This window comes from Lipophrys pholis (genome assembly GCF_963383615.2).
Source record: "Lipophrys pholis genome assembly, chromosome: 8".
NCBI classification, from domain to species: domain Eukaryota; kingdom Metazoa; phylum Chordata; class Actinopteri; order Blenniiformes; family Blenniidae; genus Lipophrys; species Lipophrys pholis.
In genome coordinates, this window is record NC_137630.1 from 25,900,083 (window position 1) to 25,925,581 (window position 25,499).

A 25,499-nucleotide genomic window follows, 5' to 3' on the forward strand; every position below is an offset into this window, starting at 1 on the left:
AAAAAAAAAAAAAAAACCTCCTGACTCCTGTTGTGGACAGATCTGGTGCTGACACAGAGCAGCAGCTTCATCCGCTTTTTTTTTTTTTTTTTTTTTTTTCTCCCTGAAGTGCTCTCACTTCTCTTTGGCACTTGAAACCCGTCGAAATAATTTATGGTTCCAACACCTCGACATAAAAGCTTCAGACAATCAGGAGATCACACAGAGGAGACGGTCATTGACGGCAGATTTCAGACCTCCGGATCAGAGATAAATGGATTTAAAGCATTCCAGATATTGTTACCAGAAGGTTGTAAAAGGTGGTTTCACTTTGAGCTGCTCCACACATCCAAATCTAAAGTTGTTGAACAGGGATCACATGTCGTAACGGAGCTGCACGTACGTAAATCTGATTTAAATTCATTCAGGCTTTCCTTTCTCTTCCTTTCTTTTTTTCATTTTTTTTTTTAATACCAGTCAAGAAGTGCTTCAGTTATTTCAATAACATGATACCAAAAGGTCTGAACATGGCAGCGTATGTGTTGCTGTGTTGTTTTTTTTATTCTAGTATCCCTTTTATAAAAGGGAGAGCTAATTCTCTACTCAATCCCAAAAAAAGGTATTTTCTGAAGAGAAATATTAATGACGAGTAGTAGACGGACTGCTATCTTCAGAAAACACTATTTCGGTGGATTATTAAGCCACAGCTGCATGTTTGCATCTATTTCTGCATTCACATCCATGTTTTTTTTTTTTTACATTTGTTATTTAATAATGTTCCTTTTTTTTTCAATTTTTTTTAATACTCTTAAGATTGATCCTATTTTTCAAAAAAGCTTTGATTTTTATTTTTGATAGTGTGTTGTGTGTTTTTTCCGATAGTGAAAATTTTCCGCTTTCTTTCAGATTGTTTATGTTGTACCTTGTTCTGGTGTCAGTGTTGATGTCAAAAAAGGCTTTAAGGTTTTTCTTTAAAAGACATTTCAGTTCAGTCTGTGTCACACACATTGGCACTTTATTAACATTGAATCATTCACAGGTGCATCTCAACAATACTGTGTAATGTGGTGGTGGGCGCACGGTTCGAGTCTTTCTGTGTGGAGTTTTCATGTTCTCTCTTAGCTACCCCCGAGGTGGGAATGTGCGTCTTTAATCACAGTCAGCTGGGATCTGAGTCCAAACGTTTTTGATCACTTTTTTTTTTTTTTTTTTTTTTTTTTTTTAAACGTCTTGACTGTTTTAGCTTAATCCAGCCGATTATGGATGAAGAAAGAATACACATTGCCATTTATAGCCTTCAGTTATCTTCAAATGCATGTTTTTTAGGCTGAGAGGAAACCTGTTAAAGAAAAAAAAAGAAAAAGGTAGAACATGCAATTTCTACACAAAGACCCACAAGGACATATTCAATGTGGACTGAGAGTCCATTTAGAAATCAAGAAAATCCAACATACAAAATGCCACAATACATACTTGTCTTTTGTTGAGATGCACCTATCCATTCCGGGTTCACATATATTGTTACAGAGTTCAAACCTCAACTTACCTCATCCTGCTTCCAGCAATTCAGTAGATTCCGTGTGTGTAAAAAGGTGCACAGGCAATACCTCACCTCCCGTCGGCCTCATGGCTGTTCACAGCTGGTACTGTGTCCACTCCCTCTTAACTCGTCCGTCCAAATGCTCGGAAATCACGCCCAAGGTCTGATGTTCTATGCAATTTATTTATTTTCCTTATAAATGCAATACTACAAAGAATCCGAGAGACAACCTCATATTATGACAATGGATCACCTCGCAATGTTGACGTTACATTTCTGGCTCACCCGACTTTCACTTTCCTCTGTTCTTTTTTTTTTTTTTCTGTTCTCGTCGGTTGAACTGCTGCGTTAAAAGGGAACCGTTTCATACCAAAATGTGGTTGTTGTTGTTGTTGTTGATATCGTAGGAAATGTACTGAAAGAAAAAAAAAAAAAAGATTTTTTGTGTGTGGAGAATATTTTCATTTTACACCTTCAGCTTGTTTTGTTGTTTTATGTTGTTGTTGTGATACACTTTTCCATCTCTTCCAGTTTGTTATGGGTTGCTATAGCACACTTGTGTGTCTCAATTTGTGAGTCTGTAATGAGATTTTGGTGGATACTTAGATGTCTGAGTACTGAGGACTTGTAAATTTTGTCCAGATTTGAAATTGTTGGGTTTTTTTTTTTACCCTCTTTCATGACTGGCAGGCAGACTCACTCTTGCCTTCAGATCTACAGCTTTAGTAACGCTTCAGTGGCACCGCAGTAGCGCACACTGATTTTAAATTTAGCATGAGAAGTTTGCAGGATTGGCAAAAATGAGCCTGTGAGTCCAGACTGAGGGCAAATAAAAGCACGGCCAAATCTCTGCAGAAGAAAATGAGCGGTCTGACTGAGGTGGAAGTAATGATAGAGACTTTTACAGGTCCTTGTATTCGTGCACAAATCACAAAACATTTTACATGCGTTGGTATGAACAAGTAATTACCAGAAAACCTACATACAATTTGATGCAGATACAAAACTCTCCCAAGTCATTTTGCTGCTGTATTGGCTCAGTATTTTTTTGCTGAGTACTAAAAGCAGCTTTGCTCTTGTGAACCATGAAACAAGAACCAAACTTCACGGAAATGCCTTAGATCTCTCTTGTGAAACGCTCCTCGGTTGAACTTGACCTCCGACTGGAGTCGTTCCGTCAAAATACTCTGAACGCACGTTTCTGAAGACAAGAAAATGCTCAGACTTTTAATCCCCACCTGTCTCGTGTTCCATTGTCATTGTGTGACTCCAAACTACCGAAGACGAATGGTTCTGTTCTCTCTAAATAATGTATGCTGCTAATGATTTCCAAACCTTTCAGCTGAAGGTCATTAAGTCATAAATTTGACATTTGTTTCATGCGTCAAACATCGTCTCCTCACAAAGTGTTTGTGCCATGGTCTTTTGTTTCCTTCACAGCCGAAAGAAAGAAGAAGAAAAAACAAACAACCCCCACAGCTATTACCTTTTCATTTTCAACTTGCCTTTTTTTTTTTTTTTTTAAATAAATGTTTTTTTCCACTGTGTAGTCTTTTTTTTTTTTTTTTTAATTAGCACGAGTTTTTATCTTCTAATCGATGTATTCAAAATAAGACCAAGACTCATTGATTCTCATGTTTTATCAAGATATCAAACGTGACAGTTTCATATCAAACGGATGTCGAGGTAAAACAAACACATTTCACAATACATGAGAATTTATTTCTAAAATTGACTTGGATCTAGACAAAATATAGGGAAAAAAATTTTTTTGCTTACAAAAACAAAAGTATATTACAATGTTGGTTGTATATGTTTCATATGTACAAAGTTTAAAATATACTGAATATGCCCCCCAAAAGTACTGCTGAACAAAAAAAAAACAATTCTGAAATACATAAAATAGACTTTCACCCTTTAATTTACAATCTTACCAATATTAATGGATAAGACCTGCAAAACGCTTTAACCCTGTTCGGTTTAAGACTACATTCTGTTTTTATTTATAAATCATACTCTGAGGCACATGTGAAGGCTTTTGAGTATTTTAATAACATTTTGGAAAATAATTATTTTTGAAAAACGTTCTATCTCACAACAAAGCTGTAAAATTGTAAAACCGATCAAAGAAAAAAAAAAAAAAAAAAGGAGCAGCACTTTTAGACTTTGTTCCTTTAACCAAGGAAATACAAACTCTTCATTTATTTTTTCATTCATAAAGCCTGTTGTGCAACTCAATTTGTTACAAAATTGTAGATAAGACCTCAAATTAACTTTTGATTAAGACTTGTTTAAATATTAAACTTAAATATAGCTGAAGATTAACTGGTCATGTTGGAACACAGTTGTGACCCCTCACTGCAGCCCTTTGCAGACGACAAATAGCTTTGTGTCCATTTATAAAGAGATTTCAGACTGGATGTCAGATTGCAAGTTTTGCATATGTAACAGATCCCAAACCCTCCGGGTGAGATCAGAACGTGTTGGTTTGACAGAGAGAAAAACAAAACAAAACAAACAAACCAAAAAAAATGCCACTAATGCAAACAAAAAGCCATGAAACACACAGAGCACCTCAGAGTGCGACTTATAAGCGAGTACAAATGAGATTTCGAAGAAGTTTTTTGGCTGGGCGATAGAAAAAAAAACCCCGAAGGAAACGGTTGGAGAAGTCGGGGAGGCAGTGAGTGCTGCTCCAACAACATCCTGAACGATGTTGGCGGATGGAGGCGGGCAGAGCTGGTCCCTGACTGCTGAGGTCAAAGTCTTTCCCGCACGGAGGACTCCTGGGAAACTTTACAGTCTCATCACAACAGCACGTGATTCACAAGCTCCCAAACCATCCTTTTCCTGAAGTAGGGCATGTTTCTCTGTCACAAAGAGAAGAGGACATTTAGAAAACAAAAATTCCCAGGGTGGCTCTCGGGTTTCCGTGTTGAGGTTCTCTGAATACCTGTGTGAAGGTGATCTGCTTGTCTCTGGTGATGTAGTCGGCGTACTTGCAGGTGAACATGCCGCAGTCGCTGCCGTTCATCTGCTGAGGGATTTCCTAAAAGGAGGAGCGCAGCTGTTATTAGAAGTTAAGGGCCGTGAAAAGATGGACACAAGGCATCAGAGTGATTATTATTGACAGCTCAAACAGGACATTCTGATCAATAATGTCATTCACTCAATTTATCTACTGCGCAGACTTCAAACTTGACTCTCTATTCTATTAAATCAATCGATTCATCAATTCTTTGTAACTAATCAACTTATACGTTTGTTATTGTGCCTTCCATGAGACACAAAAATACCATAAATATTCTAACTAAACGTTTGTGAAGTCTTTAAACACCAGGTTATGATCACAGGTTTTCTTAACCGAATGAATTGACAAATGGCGCTTTCCCACTCGCTCCCACTCCGCCTTCCTCGACACCGGTTCAGAGGCCTCCTGATGCTCGTAGCGGGTCGCTCTGTCTTGCTCCCTCTGAATCCTCTGGTCGGCCACCAGACAAAAGGAACGCCTGCGTATCGTGGCTGCTTCACGGGGTTTATTTCCGTGCGTCGATCTCTGCTTGAGCGTTTTTGTTGTGATCGGGTTTAAAAAAAAACAAACAAAAAAAGACACGCTGGCCAATTAGCGGCCGGCCGTCTGCCGATGTGACATTTTCTACTCGGCTTAGCTCACTTGGAAACCTCGGTCGAGTGGATACCACAAAAGTAGCTGGGAGCGAGGACTAACACATATGGGAAAAGCGTCTATAGGGAGTAGAGTCAAGTCCAGTCGGGCTGAGGAGGAACGAGTGGAAAAGCACCAAAAGTGGAAAAGCTGACAAGGATGAAGAACTACAAGCTCCAAGAGTCTGAATGTTTAAAATCCTGAACACAGCGAGCTCAACAACTCAGAAAAACCATACAACCATCCACTCGAAGCTCTGTGCTGAACTTACACTGCGTGTTTTGCTGTGCAGACTCCAGCCTGAGATGTTGAGGTCTTTGCCCTTTTTGTCCTTGCTCTCCTGTTCCAAGTAATCACTGGAAACACAAACACAAACAAAGTTAGTAAATCAGACTCATGTAGATCTGTTTCAAGGAGGCTGGTAGAATACAGACACTTACAGCAATACGTTGCACGCCTCGTCGTTATTATTCCCCATCGAGTCAAAGTACATGACGGCCTTTTTACGGAAATCCACCACCTGAGAGGAAGAGCTGCGGTTAGAAGACAAACGAGAAGACCGTTTCCTCCACAAGCAGCATCAGAGGAACTTACAGCGAGACACCAGTGAACCCCCAGGTGGACGGGGATCAGCAGGATGTCTTTCGCAAAGATGTCCATCTTCTTTGTCCAGCGGCGGACTGCAGAGTAGCCGCTGCTCCGCAGCTTGGGGTAGAAGAATGTGTTGAAGGTGTTGACCGACGGCCGGCTGGGCTCTTTGCTGCGCTCCACAAGCAGGTTCATGTAAAAGTTGATCACCTGTGAAGTTCAGTGACGACGGTGAACCAACTGCTTGCGAATGTGACGGCGTGGCCGCCGAGAACTCGGAGAGATCCGACTCACCTCGTCGTTGAGCCAGTTGAGGTTGCTGAGGGTCTGCAGGTCTTTACGAGTGAGGCTGAGGCCAAAACCTTCACTCAGCACTTCGTGTGGATTTCCGCCTCGCAGCACTGAGTTCACTTCAAACTCCATCTCCTACAGAGAGACAGCGTCAGACATGAAGCTCCGTCTACACATGTGGTCTCTGTTTTTCATGTGTCCTTCAGTGTCCAGGAAGTTTTTTGATGGACGTGGAGCAAATTCAAAGACTTAATGAGAGGAACTGACTGATTCAGGAATCGGATTGGATTTTGGTCTGTGATTGAAAATAACAGAGCAGCGAAACGAATCCCTTCACATGTTGTCCACTTTACAATCAATTTGAGTTTATTTTAATCCGATCAAACCAGTAAGAACGAAATCTCCACTTCTACAGAACATAGTGACAACGAGCAGGTGTCCATATTAACATGACCCTGTCACGTAACAACCCTGCCGCCTCCATCATTTCAGTAGAAACACACACACACTTTGATAAATAGCATTATTATTATTAGCTTGTTTTCTTTTCAGCACAATGTGACTGGTGTGTTTTTTCGATCTCTAAAGACTAAATTCAAGTTACAGTAGAGTGTGGAGATAGTAAAGCACGATGGTGGAAGCATCATGATATGGGGACGTTTCTCTTATTATTTATCACAAAGCAAGAATCATAGATCAGTTCTCATGAATGTAAATAATTGAAGAGGTCATGTTGCCTTATGCTGAAGACGAAACGTCCTTGAAATGCGTGTTTTAACAAGACAACGACCACAAACACCAGGCAGCACTTTGGTTCCAGGCCGAGGAAATTCAACTTTGGGAGGAAATCAAAAATGCAGTTTGATGGGTAAAAACAAAAAATGAAGAGGAATTGTGGCAATGTGGTCAGATTATCCTGGGCTGGAATATCTGTTCACAGGTCGACTCCACACAACACTGATGTGAAACAGTTCTCAGCTAAACGTTCAGTGATTCATCAGTTCATAAAGGGTTTTGTTTTCAACAGCCCAATATTCACTTTCCATTTTCTGTAAAGTAATTTAAAGAAAATTATCCATTTTTCCAGTTTTATCCAGTTTTCTTTTGATTCAGAATGAAATGTGCATTGCTCGCCATTAAAAACTACCTTAAAGGGTTTTGGGGTTTACTCACGTTTTTAAACACACACTGTGAGTGCAACTGTATGTGGCCAGAAACCAGAAGGAATGGTCCTCCCTCAATTAACTTGTTGTACCGGTGTCATAGTAAGTGTGAAGCCAGATGAAAGGAACTACAATCTGCGATCAGAATCAATTCTCAAACCTTTTGGAAATGAACAAATGACAGCCATTGGGGATATTTGAATCCTGGTTAAATTAAGTATCAGCACACAATCACTTGATTAGTTTAGATCATCCAGCACCACCTACTGTGAAATGATGGTATGGCGTTGTTTAGACAACATGGAATAAAAAAACTTCATGTTTCAGGATTCAAGATAAACTTCATCATATTAACTAACTTTATTATACTCTTATTAAAGACAATAGAATTTGAATTTTTTTTTCAATTTAAGTGCAACCACTGTTAGAACAATTACTGGTAAACCTTTGTTTTTTTATGTTTTGACACTTCACCTAACAAGGTGTTTACATTTTTTAAACACAATTTAATCCCTTTCCCTAACAATTTTGCAGATTTGTTAGATAAATGTCTTATGAGGCACAAACAAATTAAAGAAGAACAATTATGTATTCAAGGCCACACCTCTGTGAGTGTTGGGAATTCTGGTTTCTCATCTGAAGGCTTCGGTTCTTCAACCACCGGAGTCAAAGGAACCTCCTTTTCCAAAGGAACTCGGATGTGGACCTCCACGTCCGGACTACGTTGCTCCTCTTCCGACAGACGCTGGGAACCAGAAATGATTTTAAAATCATTGGATGATAAAACTACCAGAAAAAGGTGAGGGGGGTGTTTCGGTAGGAGGGACACTCACCTGTCGTAGCAGCTGTGCAGCCAAAACTTCCTGCTCTTCTATTTGTCTCCGTCGTTCTCTCGCACGAGAGTCATACATACTAGTCCTATAAAGACCCAAAACAATTACACACGTCACATTGGTGAAACCAGATCAATTATGGCCTTTGATGGTTTAAATAATACTTACAATTCTTTAATCCATAGCTCTGCACGGAAACATGGCACACTGATGACAGAGAAGTACACGTGAGAAAAATACAACCGAGAGTAATTAACTCAGTCATTGTCTTGTACTATTTATATTTTCTGGTCTTTCACACTTACTATACTTGGGAAAGGTTTAATCACATTACTTTTATAACAAAGCAATTGTACACGTGAAAACACTGACCTGGAGGCGTCCAGTTCTTTAGCTTTCTGCTCATTTACAATAATTACAGAGTCGCCATCATGGGCTGCAAGAAAACAAACGATTACAACCCAGGAAGAAATATGGGAAAATACCAATATTGTGTGATTTCACACTGTCTAAATCTCCCATGGAGTTCATGTGAAGGTATTCCACCTGATGAATGCGTGTCCTGAGATGAGTTATCCTGCAGAGGGGAAGGAGCCGACATGTGAGCGGCTGCTTTGCTGGAGCTGAGCTCCAAGTCCAGAGACCACGTCTGGATCCCGGGTTTGCTGGGCGCCCACACTGGGCTGGGAAGGTTGCTGGAGCTCTGACTAGAAACCCCTCTGGGGCTTGTGGGGCTGCTGGGTTCCTCTGAAGTGCCTCCTACCGAAGCAGTCGGAGAAGGTAACTGCAGCAGTCGACGGCTGGTGGTGAAGAAACTGGTGCTGACGAGAAAACGATAGGGGAGTTGAAGTTATTGCGACAGTTTGATAAATACAAACCATCAAATCACATGAACGACGCTGTGACTCGTTGCTCCCATGTCTATTAAATAGCATTGATACTGCTATTTTAAATTACAATTATGAAAAAAGAAAAGAGTTTGCCATGTTCTAAATACTTACAAATCTCTGTGTGACCTCATGATGCTGTGTGAGCTGCCATTGTGAAGAAAAGACGACTGACCAGCAGAAACCATGGTCAGAAGCTGCCTGTAGACCTCTTTCTCCTCTTCACGGACAGACTGAGACACAAAAAAAGGAGAACAGCGATATTATCACACAAAGATGTCCGTCAAATGACTCTGCGTTCGCTACATGGTGCTGTGACGTCCCGGTGTCTGACCTCCTCTGCTGTGCAGCGGGACCTGGTCCTGTGTGGGCGTCCCGACGAAGTGCTGTGTGTCGGGCTCTGCACCACTTTGATGGGAAAGGTCTTCTCATACATGCTGGTACAGGAGCTGCTAGTTGTGCCCGTCCCACCGAACAAACTGTAAACACAGGGTGATATTCAAAAACAATCCACTGGCCGCAGCTTCCACAACACAACGATAAAACTTTGACAGAAGCCATTTTTCTGGGGTGAAAACCAAGAGGCGAAAGATACCTTAGAGCTCCATGTGATCGGAAGTTGAGTGGCCTGCCGAGCCGCGGAGAGGGATGCAGTTTGGGAGTGATGGAGGATGGCAAGTTGACTGAGTGACCATTTGTCTTTGGCACCTCGCGATGTGCAGGACTCATGCACACTTGTCGCCTGCAGACTTTCGATCCCAGAAAAGACTTCTCGTTACGTAGCCACTCTTGAATTGCAAAGAAAAGAAAAGGAACATAAGTCAGACATTTATTTTCAACCACAGATGTAAGTGTTTATACTAAAACAACATGTAATCATAAAAAACGTGTCACTCATGTAACAACGCTAAGAAATTAGGAAAAGATTATTTTTTTCTGATATTCTGCTCCAAATCTGTGCCAACATGACTGCAATAGCACAAGAAGTGCATCTATATGAGACATTGTTACAATAATATCATGGCCCTGAACTGTATTTCATGAAAACAGATAAAACAATGACGAACCAGAGGATTAATAGAAAATTACTTCTTGAGCTATTCTTTTATATTGCAAGTCTGAAGCACTGGAACTTAAAATAAGAATGCTGTATACAAAATAAATAATGAATTGTGCTACTACAACTCTGGTGTGGGTTGGTTTTAATGTGCAACTGTGTTTAATTAATTTATCAGGCCAGTATTTCTTTATCAGCTAAAAAAAGAAGTTAGCAACAGCATGAGAAATCTACAGGCACTATACAAAACACATAAGAAATCCAAAAGCAAGACATAAGTGAGTCAGGAAGCATTGCAATTTATCTGCGTGAATGTTTAACTTCAACGAAACAGCACCAAAAAAAAGATCTGCTTTCTAAAACACTTTTAGCATGTATGGTTTACACCAGCATTCAGGTGACAGCATTCACAAATAAGCCACAGAAACACAGTTACCAGTCCGACTAATTTAACAATTTGACAACTTCAATCGTAGACGAACACAGATACGATTGCAACTCAAGGTGTATATTAGTGTTTAACCAGTGGGATGCTTTAGATAATTATGGTACCTGATTTGGATGTTTTCCACTCAAGAGTTGTCGAGGGAGCGGCAAATGTCTCATTCAGGGAGTTTCTGGTGACAATCTATCACAGGATATACATGAGCAATATAAATAAAAGTATAAAGTTATGAAAAGATTAACAGTTACGCGCTCTAAAAACACATGTCTTACCGGGCTTCCTCTCCAGACCGATGCTGATGTTGATGGTTGAGGATCTCCAGGTGGAGAATCAGAGGACGGAGGCAGAATATTCCTTAAAGTCGGGCTCACGTTGTTCCTCATCCATGTGGCCACACTGGAACTGTGACTTTTGACCCCTTCAGCTGCACATTTGACTGTGTCAATGAGATCTCCTGCAGAAACTCAAACCATCAATAAGAGCAACATCAAGTCAACTACAAGGACAAAATAATAGAGGTAAACATTTGCTCTTACCCATTCGTGATTTCTTGATGGCCATGCCATCCTGGACGGTGTCATGTCCATCTTCCAAACTTAAAAGGACAAAAAGAGGGTTTGGTTGTATCTGTTTAAGTGTCATCTGAGATCAACCTCAAACGACGAGTCAAACTGCACATGTTGTGACCACTGACTTAACAAACATGAAGTCACAACAAGTCCGCGTCTTTTTATAATCATCCCTGGATTAAAATAATCCCAGCTCGTACCATCCAATCGATCTTTTCCTCCTCTGGCCGTCTATAGGTGGCCGGTGTGCTGGTGGCTGCTCCTCCGCCGGTGCCTCGTTGCGAAGGTTTGCAAAGCTCGTCTCTAACCATTCGTAGATTTTATTCAACATGGCTATAAAGTTCCTGAAGTAACGGCCGCCTGGATTAGAGATAAATCGGAACGGCTGCTTTTAATCTAGTCAACCCAAACCACGACTCGTGTGCTTCATTCGACTGAGGTAGGTCAGCTCGGACCGTTTTAAAAGCTAACACTCCTCACATTTAGTCATTCTTTACTCCTCCACAAACACAGCAAACCGTTAACTAGTTAGCGCCGAGTTAACTAGCAGCCTAGCTGGCACGCCAGGCTAACTACCCAGCTAGCACTAGCTGTTAGCCGCGTGGCTAATTTGTGGAAGTATGTTTAAATTCCTGCAGGAATGCGATAAGTCGCAACCAACGCGGTCGGAAAATTGGATATCATGTTGAGTCTCACCCCAACTCGTTTATATTTAGTCAACGTTCCTCTAAATGGCAAATAAACTCGTTGAAGAATAACATCTCCCGCTTCTTCCTCATTCAAAACCACAACATGGCTGAACCGGACTTCGATCCATGGCGCTCTGTGATTGGATGAAAGGACGCTGTGGATTCAAGTAAGACCTCCGCTCATTGGTTGATGTCAGAGCGGAGAAAAGTGTTTAACTTAACCCCTGTAAAGAAACTTAGATTGTTTATTAATTTCTCTATAGTCTACTTTTGATTCAAAATCAAATCTCTATCACATTTGAACGGGTGTCAAAGTGTCAGTAGTCATACCAGCCCCGTATATTGAATTGTGGTAACATGTTATTATAGACTATAAACACAAGCGTAAAGGCAAAAGTTTGAGAGTTGCGGGTCGGCATTTTGTTGTATTGTTTGCTATTATTGATGAAGTTATAATTTTTTTTGTCTTCGTTTTGTATTGTCTCTGTTTTGTTTTGTTTGTTTTTTGTGTGATGTTCTGTCGTTGTTCACTTTGTGGTGTTGTATTATGAAATAAAACAAAAACAAATATTGATGCAAAAAAATCGAATCTTTTTAATTAAGAAAAGTACATTATAAAGACCACATGTGACGTTTAAATAAAAATTATGAAAAGATAGATCTGTTTTTAACTTTAATGAAAAGTGAAAACCTGATGAAAAAAGAGACACAAACACAATTTCACCTGGCAGTGTTTGTTTACTCAACAAGGCAAAACTTGTAGATTGTGACTCAAGAGGAGGGAAGGAACACAGGTCTCTATAAAAGACAATTTACAGCACAAGCTGTTAAATAACTTATTTTTCTCCAAATAAATTGGTTCACGTTAATCTCGAAACAAGGTCTTTTTTTCCAGTTTGAGACTGCACGATTGCTGATGCAATCTAATTTGATCCGTGCAACGTGTATGACAAGATCAGTTTTCTACTGATAGTAATGTTATTATTTCCTCTGGAAATGTATCCTCACACAGTATTAAAATCTTCTGTTCATATAGACGAACAAGTCAATAAAATGAAAATAATTCAGTCAAGTAAAGGTTTACCAATAGACTAACAGATCAGATTCTAGCAATATGAGATATTGAATAGAAATAAAGTTGACTTTTGCAAATTGTCCATAAAAATGACATTTATACATCTATATTAATCAACACATTTTATATCACAAGTATCATAAATGGTGTCATCATTACAGTCAAACATGCCAATTCCAATCTGCTGTGACAAACCTGGAAGGAGCAGTCACTAACATTTGGAGAAGGGCATCTTCAAATACAGGTGAAGAATTTCACTCATTTAAAATCATGTAGGAAGTCTTTGAAACCCAACTGGAAAATGTTGGATTGGAAACTCGCTCTATCTTGGTGGGTTTAAAAAGTCACTCCGTGTCAAATTGTTTGACACACAGACCATATTACCTTCTCAACCTTTGTTGGTAGCTAAACTTTGGTTTGAAATTTGTATTTCAGTTGTTGTTGTAAAAATAAGGATTTAAATATTTGTACAAATATTCATCGATTTAAAAAAAATAATGTACAGATGCAGAAAACCTTATCATGTACTTGACATTTAAGCTGGATGTTAATAAATTGTTTTTGACCTTTTTAACTTGTGCTGCTTGTTTGTTTTTTTCTATAATCAATGTGTTGATGGTATATGATACTGAAAATCAGCCATATGTGATATCAGACCATCTCTTTGAAAATTTTCAAGTAAGGAGCAGACGAACATACAAAATCAGAATATTAAATTATTATTATTATTATTATTATTATTATTATTAATAAAATTAAATCTTGCCCCACCAAGTATTTACATATAGAAACGCCACCGAGAAGGTGGATGAATGGCTAACATGAATTACAGACAGTGAATGAGGTGCTAGTGCAGAGATAGCAGAAGCATTAAGACGCAGAAATCCTGTGAGTGCACTCATACACATTCACTCTTTATTCAGTTGATACACGAACAGCAATTCAACAATGAAATGAATGGAGCTCTTAAAACAACACAGTGCAATAGATTTCAATCAAACAAATCCAAGGCCACTTAAGAAGACTGATGAAGTTCAAGCATTAAACTCTCCTTTTTATATCGCATACTTTCTGAAATATATCGTTCTCTTGTAAAAAAATAAACTTGAAATGTCAGGAAATATAGCATTTTTAACCCTATTTGTAAATGCAGCTTTTATCAAAATACTACAATAAATCCAGGACTCTATGGCACTTTTATATATTTCCTATTTATCACCAAACTGACTGGATAAATATATTTAGTCATCAAATCAAACAGTACAAATGCCAAAAGTCAATGACTGGTTAAAATAAATACTGACTGCATTCATGACCGCAATCAGGTACAACACGTTTATGTCCAAGTGTGACATACTCACAGTAAACACAGTCATATCCTAGTGACTTTATGTAATACAGTGGATATGCATCATTATTTCACACTAGAAAACTCAGATTGAATAAATAATATTTTCAGATTGTCATTGGATATCGAGAAAAACGTCACTCTCAAACTTTTTAACACATCAGAGGAGTTTTTTTTGTAATTCACAGGAGCAAGACAACATTGAACATGTAGTGTAAACACACACGGGGGTAAAATGCTATTTTAAAGTTACATTTGTGCTATCCGTCTCTAAAACACAATACACAGCGAAAGTCCCAAGATGGAATGACTGCATTGGCATAGACTTTTTTTTTTTTTTTTTAATAATTCATGCTTAAGGTGTTGTAGATCATCTACCTCCTGAAGAGCAGGGCTGTTTGTGGGAGATATGTGAATGTATATGTAGGCATGGACTTTACAAATCCACACGGCATGTTGTGGACAAAATGTGTCATCTGCAGTAACAGAACGAAGATCACAGAGAATTTTCTGCCCGGTAAAGTTTGATATTCATGCAAGAGGGAAGGAAACGGTTTCAGATATCTTAAAGTGTGACTACTGACAAGTGTTCACAGACATGTACTTGTAGGTGTATTCATGGCGTCATCAGTTTCAGGTGAAAGAAATGGGTGTGTTGTTACTGGAAGCACTCTCACCACAATCGGCAACAGTTAAAGACGCTCACGCCTGCCTAAATTCCTATAATTGTGTAGCAACCAATCAGTTTTACTCCTGTTTCGTGCCAAAGATTTGTAGGAAGAAGGAGAAGATGTAGATGACGTCCAGGTAGATGTTGAGAGTGGCAAAGACGTATTCCTCTGGACTCATAGCGTATTCCTTGTTCCCCATGAGCAGCTGGGTGTCAAACGCCAAAAACTGCACAAGACGACGAAACACAAACATTTAGGTTTATATTCTTGATTATCTTCTGCACATCATTGGCTGAGTCTGTGCTCTTACCATAGTGAACAGTATGGCGCCCAACACTGCATATGTGGCATCCAACCAGGGCACCTGAGTAGAAAAAGCCTTTTTTTAAAAATCAAAAGTGGTTCTCGTTTGTGGATCAATACATGAGGGTTTGTGTACAGATGTGGAAGTAACAAATAGTCACATCACTGTATAGGGGTATTTGTTTCCAAGTACGTAATTTTACTCATAAATAATTAGAATTTACATCTTTTTATTACTTTTAAAAGTTGAAGTTGCAACATAATACACCCACAGATTGAATGTTTGTTTAAACCTTTTGATCTGCACTTTTGTTGCCACAAAGTAAATTTTTTAAAGGACGAATTCTTGCGTCATATTCACAATCATTTACAAAACATGTTACCCTTCTTTGATTTTCATACATTGTTTGAAAAATGTGCTTTAAATGTAGATATTTAATTGCAGACATTGGCAATGCATTTAAATGTTGTAAAGAAGAAACTCATATTTGTTCTTTTACCTGTAATTGTGTACAATTAAAAGCATTTTAACAGTAGTTTTACTTGAATCAAAATTTTCACTGCAGGTTCCACATCTGAAATTCTCACAATTCAACAGGAAAACTAAATATATAAATAATAATAAATAATATAACAAGTTAAAAAGCCGAGTTTGTGCCTGTCCCCTGTGACACATTTGTTACTTTATGAGTTAATTAAATATGATTTACAATATAAGTAAGTATGAATCTGAATTCAGTCGCCACTTTATTCAAGTTTATCTGAAATTGTACTTTTATGGAGCTAATGAAAAAATATTTTGGGAATAGATTATACAAACTAAGAATAACTTTGCACATGTTACTTGTGTTCTAGCTTCATTCAACTATCGTTAGAATTCCAAACTGCTTAACTATATAAAATGAATGGGCAGTTATAGGTCCAGATGAAAGTATGTCACAATATTAAAGAAAAAAATGCTTTAATCGTTTGTGGTTACCTGCATTTTCCTGTGTATCTATTTCAGGTGACTGACATATTTGAAGTTGTTGTAAAATCTATTGGTTATGACTTAAAAAATTCAATACTAATTAAATTGAATTGAATGAGTTGCTATGTGGGATAGTAGTTTTAATCCCCATGTAGCTTAAAATCCTAATGGACCTGAGATATAAACAGTAAAATTAAGGTCCACTGATGGCACTTACGTATTGAAATGGCAGAACAAAAGCCAGCATCAGTCCAGAGATGAGCATCACCATGCAGAAGACGAAGAGCACACCTTGACACGAGGTCACATCCACCTGGATGGAGACACGGCATCCAGTTAAACATTTGTACTTTAAAGAGATTAAAAACATTTTTAACCACCCGATCATGCAGTGTATGTAACATCTGAACAAGGCGCAGGATGATAATGCTTCCATTTTACTGACCTTGGTTTGAAAGCTGAAGATGGTGACCAGGAGACAGACTGCTGCTGTGATGCCCAGACACATCACCACTGACTTGGTGTTATAGTAGCTAGTAGAACAGAAATAATAATGAAAAGTGATACTGGCCACACATATGCTGGAACACAAGGACAGACTATGAAAAGACAAAATCTACACAGTTTTAAGTAAAAACTCTCTCTCTGCAGTGGTGGACTTGGTAACAAATCTGCAACCGCTATTTGATTTGTTTATCTGTAATTGAGTGGTTCAACAAGCTGCTATTGATATCTTATAGAATATAAATTCAAACAAGTAGGATGTAACTAAAATATGGCTGGTATCTTATCCTGCTATCCAAATAAAGTTTATAAAACAGTTTGTGCATGAAAAGTACCTGGACAACATCCCGGTCATGTAGGAGAGTGAAAGGGTCTGAAAAAGATCATAGTGCAGTTATTTATTGAAGTAAAGGACTATAGGGATAAAATGTGGTTAATATGTGGATTTTTTTTCATCATTATTTAAAGATTTATTGGAAAATACTTCTCATTTATATCAGAAAATCTCCACCTGAGCAGCACAGTCATATTTCATGTCTGTGTATTACACTTACAAAGACGCCGAGCAGAATCAGATTCCACGGAAACTGCCTCCTGGACAAACAAGCAAAAAGAATTTCATGAGGATTTTTCACTTTTATTCACTTCTTGTTGTCTTCATTAGTTTTTTTTATAAATGTTGAGCTCACCTCGGTGCGGAGCAGCAGGATAGGACCAGGTAAGTGACAAAGAACACCGCACTGTAAAACAAAAGAAATATGAGCTGAGGCCAGCGTGACATCCATCAGAGTTGCCGTGAGTTTGTGGTTAAACTTGTGGCTTACTATGAGGCCCAGTACCAACCGGGGTTAGACTGGATGTAGTCCTTCACAGGGTCACTGAAAAACACAGTAAGTAGTTAGAATACTCTATTACTAATGTTACAGTTCAAAAATGTAAAACGTTGCTGTTACACTCACCAGAAAGTGAACAGAGCCACAATAGAAAGAGTGACCAAAAGCTGGACCATCAAGATGGTGTACACCTGAAAGAAAGTTGGGTTGAATAAGTTGACTGTGACATACGGAATACTGCTTCTTTCAAGTCATTCACACATCAATCATTCACAACGTGGTCGATAAAGTGATCAATACCTTCCGGATGAAGACCCGCCGGATGTTACGGTCATCCCAGGTGAACTCCGTGAGCATCTCAGCATCGTCGTAGCAAGGAGCACTGACAGCTGGAGGACACATTCATATGAGATATTTTCACTGGGGTTGTGAAATTGGGAGTCTTCCTAATTTGCTATAGGATTTAATCTGTCCCTCTGCAAAGGGTCAGGACAACAAAGGACATGTCAACTGTAATGTTACACTGAAGAACAGCAAGTGACGTCTCCCATGAGCTGTGTGAGACCTGCATGTTTGTTACACCTGACGTGGGTCATTTCAACACTTGAACAGAGGCCCAACACACTCCAATACATACGAATGAAGCATAATAATACCTGAAGTAGCTTCTTCATAGCTGGGAGGAGCTGGTGACACCAAAGCCTCACCACTGGTGGAATCACTTGTGCTCTTGTTTGTAACCGACAGCTGAACAGACAAAAATAAATGAAAAATTAATTTATCATCCTTTTGTTTGTGGTTGAATAAAAGGTACAGATTTTTTTTTTTTCATGCATTCCAGGTTTTTAAGGGGAAAGACAGTAGTGCTTTGGGCCCACGGGCCTTATGTTTGACTCCCTTGTGTCAACAAAGTTATCAAAAATAGAACAGGTGACAACAGAGACCATCATAACATTTAAATAATGCATATTTCTTAGAATTATTTCAGGTGATTTGTAATGTGCAGTGTGTACTGCACTTTACAACACTGATTTGAGCAACTTTTAAGAATTCTGGGAACGGTACTTTCAGTTTGGTGACATTATAAATGTCCATATTTATTGCTTGAAATGTCATCTGGTGCTACAGCTGCTTGAAAACTTCCCAACTACTTCAAAGCATGAAAATAAGTGAGCACTGAGCTTTTATTGCTCTCGATCCTGATTTTCTTGCTGGTCTTTGCCAGTTTGAGGCTGTGAACCAGCATGTTCTCTGTGCTTGTCACCAGCAGCAGCACCAATACACAAAGCTGGTATGACTAGTATAATGCATGCACTTCACAACAGCTGTGTTTTGGTGCTGGTATGCTGGTGGCACAGCAGCGAATCAGTCATTGCACGAGCAAGGAACTGATAACGTAAAACCTGAATACTTTCTGCCAATGTTTATTCGAACTGAATATCATTAATTCTTAAAAAAAAAAAAAAAAAAAGACCCCAAGACAAACAGTATCCTCTCTTAGTCTTCATCAAAAAATTTTACTGTTTGCATGTATTCATGTAAAAATATTGAGTAGCCTACATGAGTCATGTTGTTACCTCATTATACACAATTTGCAGTGGGTTTAGTGTACATTTAGTGTAACTTTAAAATACCTGCGTTTGACAGTTTCCAGTGTTTGTAACTGTAACTTCAGCTGGTGGCAGTGATGACGCCACACTGCTTTTAATAATTTACAAATTCAGCTGCTATCTTCTTTCAAAACACACAAATATTTAATTTCTTACACTTGCAGTATTTGAAACAGACAGCATTCATACATGAAATCCAGTTGGTCCAAATGATTTAGACCTATTTTCATCAATATTTTATGTCTAAAAATCAGATCGTAAAGACTCCCGTTTTCTTATTAAATTCCCAGGCACAAATTCATGCTCTGGGATGGTGGTAACCTACAGCCTCGTTGAGGTGATTGGGGGCTTTTTGCGGGCTTTAACAGCGCTGACATGACGTGATGACGCAACAGAGTGACGCAGTTCATTCACAGAAATGTTGTAGACGTGTTTGGAAGTACATCGACCCAGAATAAAAAAAAACACGGGGGGGTTAACATACCACCATTGAATAATGATTAATACAGAAATCTTGAGATATTACACACACCTACATTATTTTAATGCAATCTATGAAAATGACTAAACTTGGTGGCGTTCTTAAAAGTCCCCATTGCCACTAATTGATTGACAAAGTAACGGGACTGAGGGGGGTGCGCACTTACATTGATCGTTATGTAATCATGCAGGAAACGCACGTGACTTCAATACACTGGATTAATATTCTCCTAATTAATGGTAAACATGCAGATAGACGTGGAGCACAGTGAATATTGGAATTAAAAATCATCATACCTTGCCCTGCGTCATTGTGCCTGGTTGTCCTGTTCAGTCTATCAAACGATCAGAGGGTCTCAGATGTCTCCTGGACTGATGGATGTGTCTTCCTGCAGTCTAGATTCGGAGTCACCGTGCATAGACAAGTCCACGAAGCTGTAACGTTCGTCTCTCCACCTCAGACTGACGGTGTGGTGATGTAAACCGCGAAACAACGCAGTTCAGACGCGCACACCCCCTCCCTCACCCACGGTGGGATGTTCTGGTAGCTTCCAGGTGAAGCTGCGCCGTAGAGAACAACTAGGACTGTACCACACAGCAAGGGGCAGCGGGGAGGTGCAGATGTCCGCATTCGGCCTTGTGAGCTCAGAAATCCAGAGACATTTGGAAATCGAGTCTGCAGCAGCACCGAGGAGGAGATCTGCAGAGTCAAATAGTCTAATTCATAGAATCTTAACAGAAATAGATCAAAATGCTCTTATGTAACCAGCTCATGCTTCTTTCTCTTTACTATCCTGTTGTACCACTGCAAATTTCTCCACATGCGAGATAAATAAAGGGATATCTTATCTTATTTTATGGATTACGAGGTTTGGTCATTTTGAAATGGTCCAGGAGCCATGTGAAAACACATTTTAACTTTAATCCTGTTTTATATCCTCATTTTACTTTTCACTGATAATTTAACCAAACATTAGTTCATATTTCGCCTCCGTAACATTTCATTTGTTTACTATGGGTAGCTACATAAATTATAAGCATTAAAAATAAGGAGACTTATGCTGGATGGATTACTTTCATTGCCATGCCTGTTTGAACGGTGTCACAGTTTTCCAAATCTTCTGTTGTTTTGGCACACAGCTCGTCTTTGGTCATTTTGAAATGACGCTCAGGAACCAAACACAAACTAGCTTCTTCTTAAATTCCGTTTTATATACTCGTTTCATTTTTTTTTTACCTACAAATGAACTAAACATTTAATTTCACATTTCTCCCCCTAACGTTTCATTCATTTACTGTTGGGAGCTGCATTAGATATTGACTCTATAAGTATGGACTTACGTCGGATAGATAACTTTCTTAAAGAAAAAACGATTCTTGGAAATATAGTCTGTTTGAATGCCACACCGCTTTTCTTTGCTCTCTTTTGTTGTTTGTTGGATTGGCTGATGTAAATTAATTTTTTTTTTTTTTAAATTTACCAGTTAATTTGGAGTCCCGGTAGTGTGGAAGAACCAAACGCTGCCACAACATCCTCCTCTTCATATTGTCACACACACACACACAGCTTTGGATAACATCCTTTTATCAGATTTGGATGCTCATTCCACAAATGCAATTTCTTTACCGACATGGCATCATTTTAAAATAAAATCTACAGGCTATCTAATGATATAAGAATATTAAAGAAACATTTACACAAGTGAAAGTCTCAGCAAAACTTTCCAACCTTCATGTGCAGTTCATATCTTTTTTTTCTAAATAATTATACATTGTTCTCTCACTGTTTTTATAATTACTCATCTTTCATTTTTGTCTCCGCATTTGCTCAGTGTATTGATTTAATGCCTGTGTGTGTTCTATACATAAAGATCAAATGTGTGTATTGAATTCTGCTATTAGATATAAACCACAACCATGAATTAAGAGTTAAAGCTGAAAACTGAATGTTGGTCATGTGTGTGTAAATCTGAAAGTGTTACTCTGCATGTGCACACATATATGTAACACGATTGTATGAAAGTATTTGATTTTAGTATTTTTCTCAATGTCTACAGTAAATGAATTTACATATAATAAATAAAAAATGCTCAAGAAATAATTAATTGATGAATTGACCTTGTCAGAGTCGGTTCTGTGTGGAGTTTCCATGTTATCCCTGTGTGGGCGCACGGATCTTAAATTAATAAAACAATATATTTCCTAACCCTCAATAGAAATCCTATTCATAGTAAACAATAACATGAACAGTGTGGAGATTTATTTAAAAGTGTAAAGAACAGAAACATGTTCAAAACTCTTAGACAAAACATCCCATAAACAAAGCTGAACTGCCTTAAAACAAAGCTGCCCTACAGTAGCTCACCCTCTTCAATAGAAATACAAACTGGAAACCCAAGTGGAAGAAACTGACCCTCTGATCTACATGCTACAGAAGAATTCTTTCTTTTTTTTAGGTGTTGATTCAGCTTTTTGTGAAGTCAAAAATGTTCACGTTCATTTTTATTCCGTGTGGCTTCAAACTGAGTAAAATATGTATATTGTGTCAAAGGCAATCTCACAATAAATGATGGAATGATACAAGCTTTGGACGTTGACTAAAATCCCAGCAAATTACTTGGCAAATTAAGTCAAAAATTCCCCGCCCCCCAAACGCCACATCCACCCCCACCCCCACAGAATCCTTCAGATAAATGGTATCAACAAACAACAAAGCAGTAGAGTAAGAGAAATATTTAAATAAACATGTTTTTCAGGATATGGACATTCTTCACTGATGCGTTTGGCAAAATAAAGACTTTTACAGACTGCTCTGGTCAAACGTGAGGTCTCCATGTTGAGAATCAGACAATCACAAATAGACATGCGCTCCATCTTCTCAGTACATCTCTCCCTCCCCTCGGTTTCCCTCCAGTCTCAGATCCGAGTCGTTTCTGCCCAGCGTGAAAAGACTGACGACGGCCATCAGAGCCGCCAGCATCATGACGGCACATCCTCCGAACATGTGTCTCGTGCCGCTCCCGCCCTCTCCCCCTCCCGTCCCCGATACCTCTCCGTGGAGAGCCAGCAGGCCGAGGCAGGCCAGCAGGTGCAGAGGCAACCGGAACCAGGTCATTACACTGGCCCGCTTCTCCTCTGGGATCACCCGGCCCTGCAGGAAGCTGACTGCGGGAAAGTAGAGACCACAGGCCAGTTCCAGCAGCAGAAAGGCCAAAAAAGACTCGTGAGGTCTTGGCTGTCCCGGCGCAGTGGAAAAGGTGAGCATGAAAAAAGAGAAGAAGGCCATCAGTACAGCCAGGCAGAGCACGTGGCCCGGCTGGAGGCAGTAGCGCGTGGAGGTAGCCAAGCGGTACAGCAAAGAGCCGACCATACTGGCAGCCATCAGGCAAGAGAACACGATTCCTAAAGGAGGCCCATGGGGGTCCAGTACTGGCGTCCACAGGAAAACAAAAATGTATAGAACACTTTCAAATAGAGCCTGAACTCCACCCAAGACCATGACTCTCCTGTCTGACAGCAGGCAGCGTAGTCCATCATGGCAGCTGCGCGAGAAGCGTGCTTTGGCAGACAGCCGGGCCACACCTCCAATTGGAGTACTGAGGAGCTGAGTCTGTTGTCCTCCGTCGAGATCTCCTTCAGCCTCTTCCTTTCCCCAGTCTGTTAACACGACCCAGGCGCAGCAGCCCAGGCAGGGGACAGCCAGGAGGAAGGGAGCCACGGGTCCGAGGTGGAGCCACTCAGCCAGCAGGTTCGCCGCCAGCCCCGCGCCCACAGCAAGGCCGTGGTTCCAGGTAGCAACTTTGGTGAACGTGCTCGGGATCCACTCTTTGGGGAAGTCGTGGACTTCGACATGCCGGTGCACATACCAGGCTTCAAACGTGGTGGCGAGGAGGGATGTGGACAGACCACCCAGTATTCGACCCACAATCAAAACAAAGTAGTCTCTGGAGAGCTTGGTGAGACAGCAGGCAGAGTAGGAAAGACAGAAGAGAAGACACGTCTGTCTGCGGCCCAAAGCCTGAGGGAGCCAGCCTGAAAAGGGAGCAAACAGGACACAGGAGGCCAGGCCACACACATACAGGATGGCTATTTGGGACTCCAGGAAGCTGTAGTGGCGGTAGAGTTTATAGAGGTAAGGACCCTGGAGCCAGTCTGCCCACAGAGCCAGCAGGTATGCCCGAAGGAAGACGCTCTGGAAGCGGCGGAAAGCTGGGTTGGCTACAGCAGTGGGTGTAGACTGAGGTGGTGTGAGGCGGCGTGCTGTGAGCTCCAGACAAACACAGAGGGCCAGCAGGGACAGGATGGCCAGATATGCTGTCACCAACATGGCGTCACAAACTGCACCTGCCTGATGGTCACTGAGAATGGCTTGAGGTGCTTCCAGCTCCTGTAATCCCGTTATCTAGCACCTGTGGGGACAGAAAAGTTACCAAAGGACAAGTTTAGAGACATCATGACCACTGAATATCATCTAAAAGTTAATAAAGTATCGCATTTCGCCTACAAGTTAACTGACAATACAAATACAACAGCCCTGATCAGATATAGTCGTTTTATTTACCTTAATCAGTCCTTGTAACGCTGATCACCGACAGTTCAGTAATTTTATTCACAGATATTTTATTCACAGATGCACCTTCATGCTGTTATTATGAAGCTAACATTAGCCTCGAAGCTATCACGCTTCCAAGGCAGGAATCCTTTAAACTCCCGCAAACAGAAACTAATTTGTTTTATGTCACAGTGTCACATCGTGGCCTGTGTCTTACCGTATCGTTTGACCGTGGTCCCATATTAATAAACCACCACAGATAGTGATGACAGACGACAACAGACACACAAACAAGCATGCACTTAAACACATATCAACACTTCCGGGTCCGGAGTGACGCTCTCTCACCACGAGGTGGCGTCATTGCGTCATGTTGTCAGTCTTCAAGAGAGGAGAAGGCTGCTCATCTATTCACACTCAACGAAAACATAAACGCAACACTTTTGTTTTTGCTCCCATTTCTAATGAGCTGAACTCAGACATCTAATACATTTTATATGCACACAAAAAGCCAATTTCTCTCATATTCAATATATTATTCACAAACTTTCACTTCTCCTTTGCTGAGAGAATCCATGCACCTCACAGGTGTGGCATATGAAGATGTTGCAGCATGATTATTGCACAAGTGTAACTTGGGCTGGCCACAATTAAAAGGCCACTCCAAAATGTGCACCCTCAGCCTGCTGGCCCAACTTTTTAAATCATCCATAAAATCTATCCTGCTAAAACTTATATAAAAGACATTGTCTGTAAAATGTAGCTTTTATAATGCTCTGAAACAATTATTCATTTGACGGTAAAACCTTTTTAAGCAGGAATTGAATGATTTCATTCATATTCATGTTGAAAGTCATTTTTAGCTTTTTGTGGGGGAATGTGTTGTTTGGACGATTTGGTGAGAATATGCTGAAAAGCAATACTTTATACTGATAAAGCTTGTATTCCTGATGTCAAAATATTAAATTGATGGCTGCAAATTGTCTCGGAAAAAAACCAGTTTTATTCCACTTCATAAGAAGTTCAAACAATTAAACCCTCTGACAAACCAAAGGTGATTAAAATAGTAGGAATATGTACTTTATTTATTTTTATTCTCTTGATGTTATTCTTGTACTGTTGTACTTGTACTGATAATGTAATATTTGTTATTGTTCACTGAATGCAATTAGTTATTAGTAATAAGCAATTAGTTTTACAAAAAAGCTAATGGCCATAGTATACCCATCCATATTCTCAACAGCCACACCGTCACACAGGGGTCCTGAGCCCAGACTCGAACCAGGAGACTTCTAATTCTGAGGCCCAGTGCTAACCACTACACACACTGCAACAGTATCACAGTTAAGAAGTAAACTTTTGTTATTTGGAAGAGTACTTTTGACTTTTATTTGGGTATTGTTTTAACGTTTTTCTTCTAATTGAGGACAATTTAAGAGACACAGCAG

General features: G+C 39.7%; 3 protein-coding genes across 3 annotated transcripts; all 3 read right to left on the minus strand.

The window, feature by feature from the left end:
- Positions 1-3,142: 3,142 nt before the first annotated feature.
- Positions 3,143-11,840, minus strand: senp1 (SUMO specific peptidase 1). Its single transcript, XM_080469919.1, has 18 exons — positions 11,217-11,840; positions 10,984-11,042; positions 10,720-10,901; positions 10,555-10,630; positions 9,541-9,733; positions 9,280-9,424; positions 9,060-9,178; positions 8,605-8,879; positions 8,431-8,494; positions 8,227-8,265; positions 8,059-8,143; positions 7,830-7,970; positions 6,066-6,197; positions 5,778-5,981; positions 5,624-5,703; positions 5,455-5,539; positions 4,473-4,568; positions 3,143-4,389 (listed from the first exon to the last, which is right to left on the minus strand). Exons 1-18 carry the CDS (start codon positions 11,345-11,347, stop codon positions 4,327-4,329), a joined length of 2,169 nt encoding a protein of 722 aa, XP_080326045.1. The 5' UTR covers positions 11,348-11,840; the 3' UTR covers positions 3,143-4,326.
- Positions 11,841-13,666: 1,826 nt separating this feature from the next.
- Positions 13,667-20,209, minus strand: LOC308113154 (protein lifeguard 2-like). The gene is made up of 12 exons (XM_080469178.1): positions 19,797-20,209; positions 18,066-18,156; positions 17,710-17,798; positions 17,536-17,600; positions 17,401-17,454; positions 17,266-17,316; positions 17,131-17,170; positions 16,912-16,949; positions 16,518-16,605; positions 16,290-16,385; positions 15,110-15,163; positions 13,667-15,025 (listed from the first exon to the last, which is right to left on the minus strand). The coding sequence occupies exons 1-12, from the start codon at positions 19,809-19,811 to the stop codon at positions 14,876-14,878; spliced, it is 831 nt and encodes a 276-aa protein (XP_080325304.1). The 5' UTR covers positions 19,812-20,209; the 3' UTR covers positions 13,667-14,875.
- A 1,535-nt stretch (positions 20,210-21,744) lies between these two features.
- mfsd5 (major facilitator superfamily domain containing 5) lies at positions 21,745-24,383 on the minus strand. The gene is made up of 2 exons (XM_080469711.1): positions 24,269-24,383; positions 21,745-23,908 (listed from the first exon to the last, which is right to left on the minus strand). The coding sequence occupies exon 2, from the start codon at positions 23,824-23,826 to the stop codon at positions 22,378-22,380; it is 1,449 nt and encodes a 482-aa protein (XP_080325837.1). The 5' UTR covers positions 23,827-23,908; positions 24,269-24,383; the 3' UTR covers positions 21,745-22,377.
- Between the last annotated feature and the right edge of the window lie 1,116 nt (positions 24,384-25,499).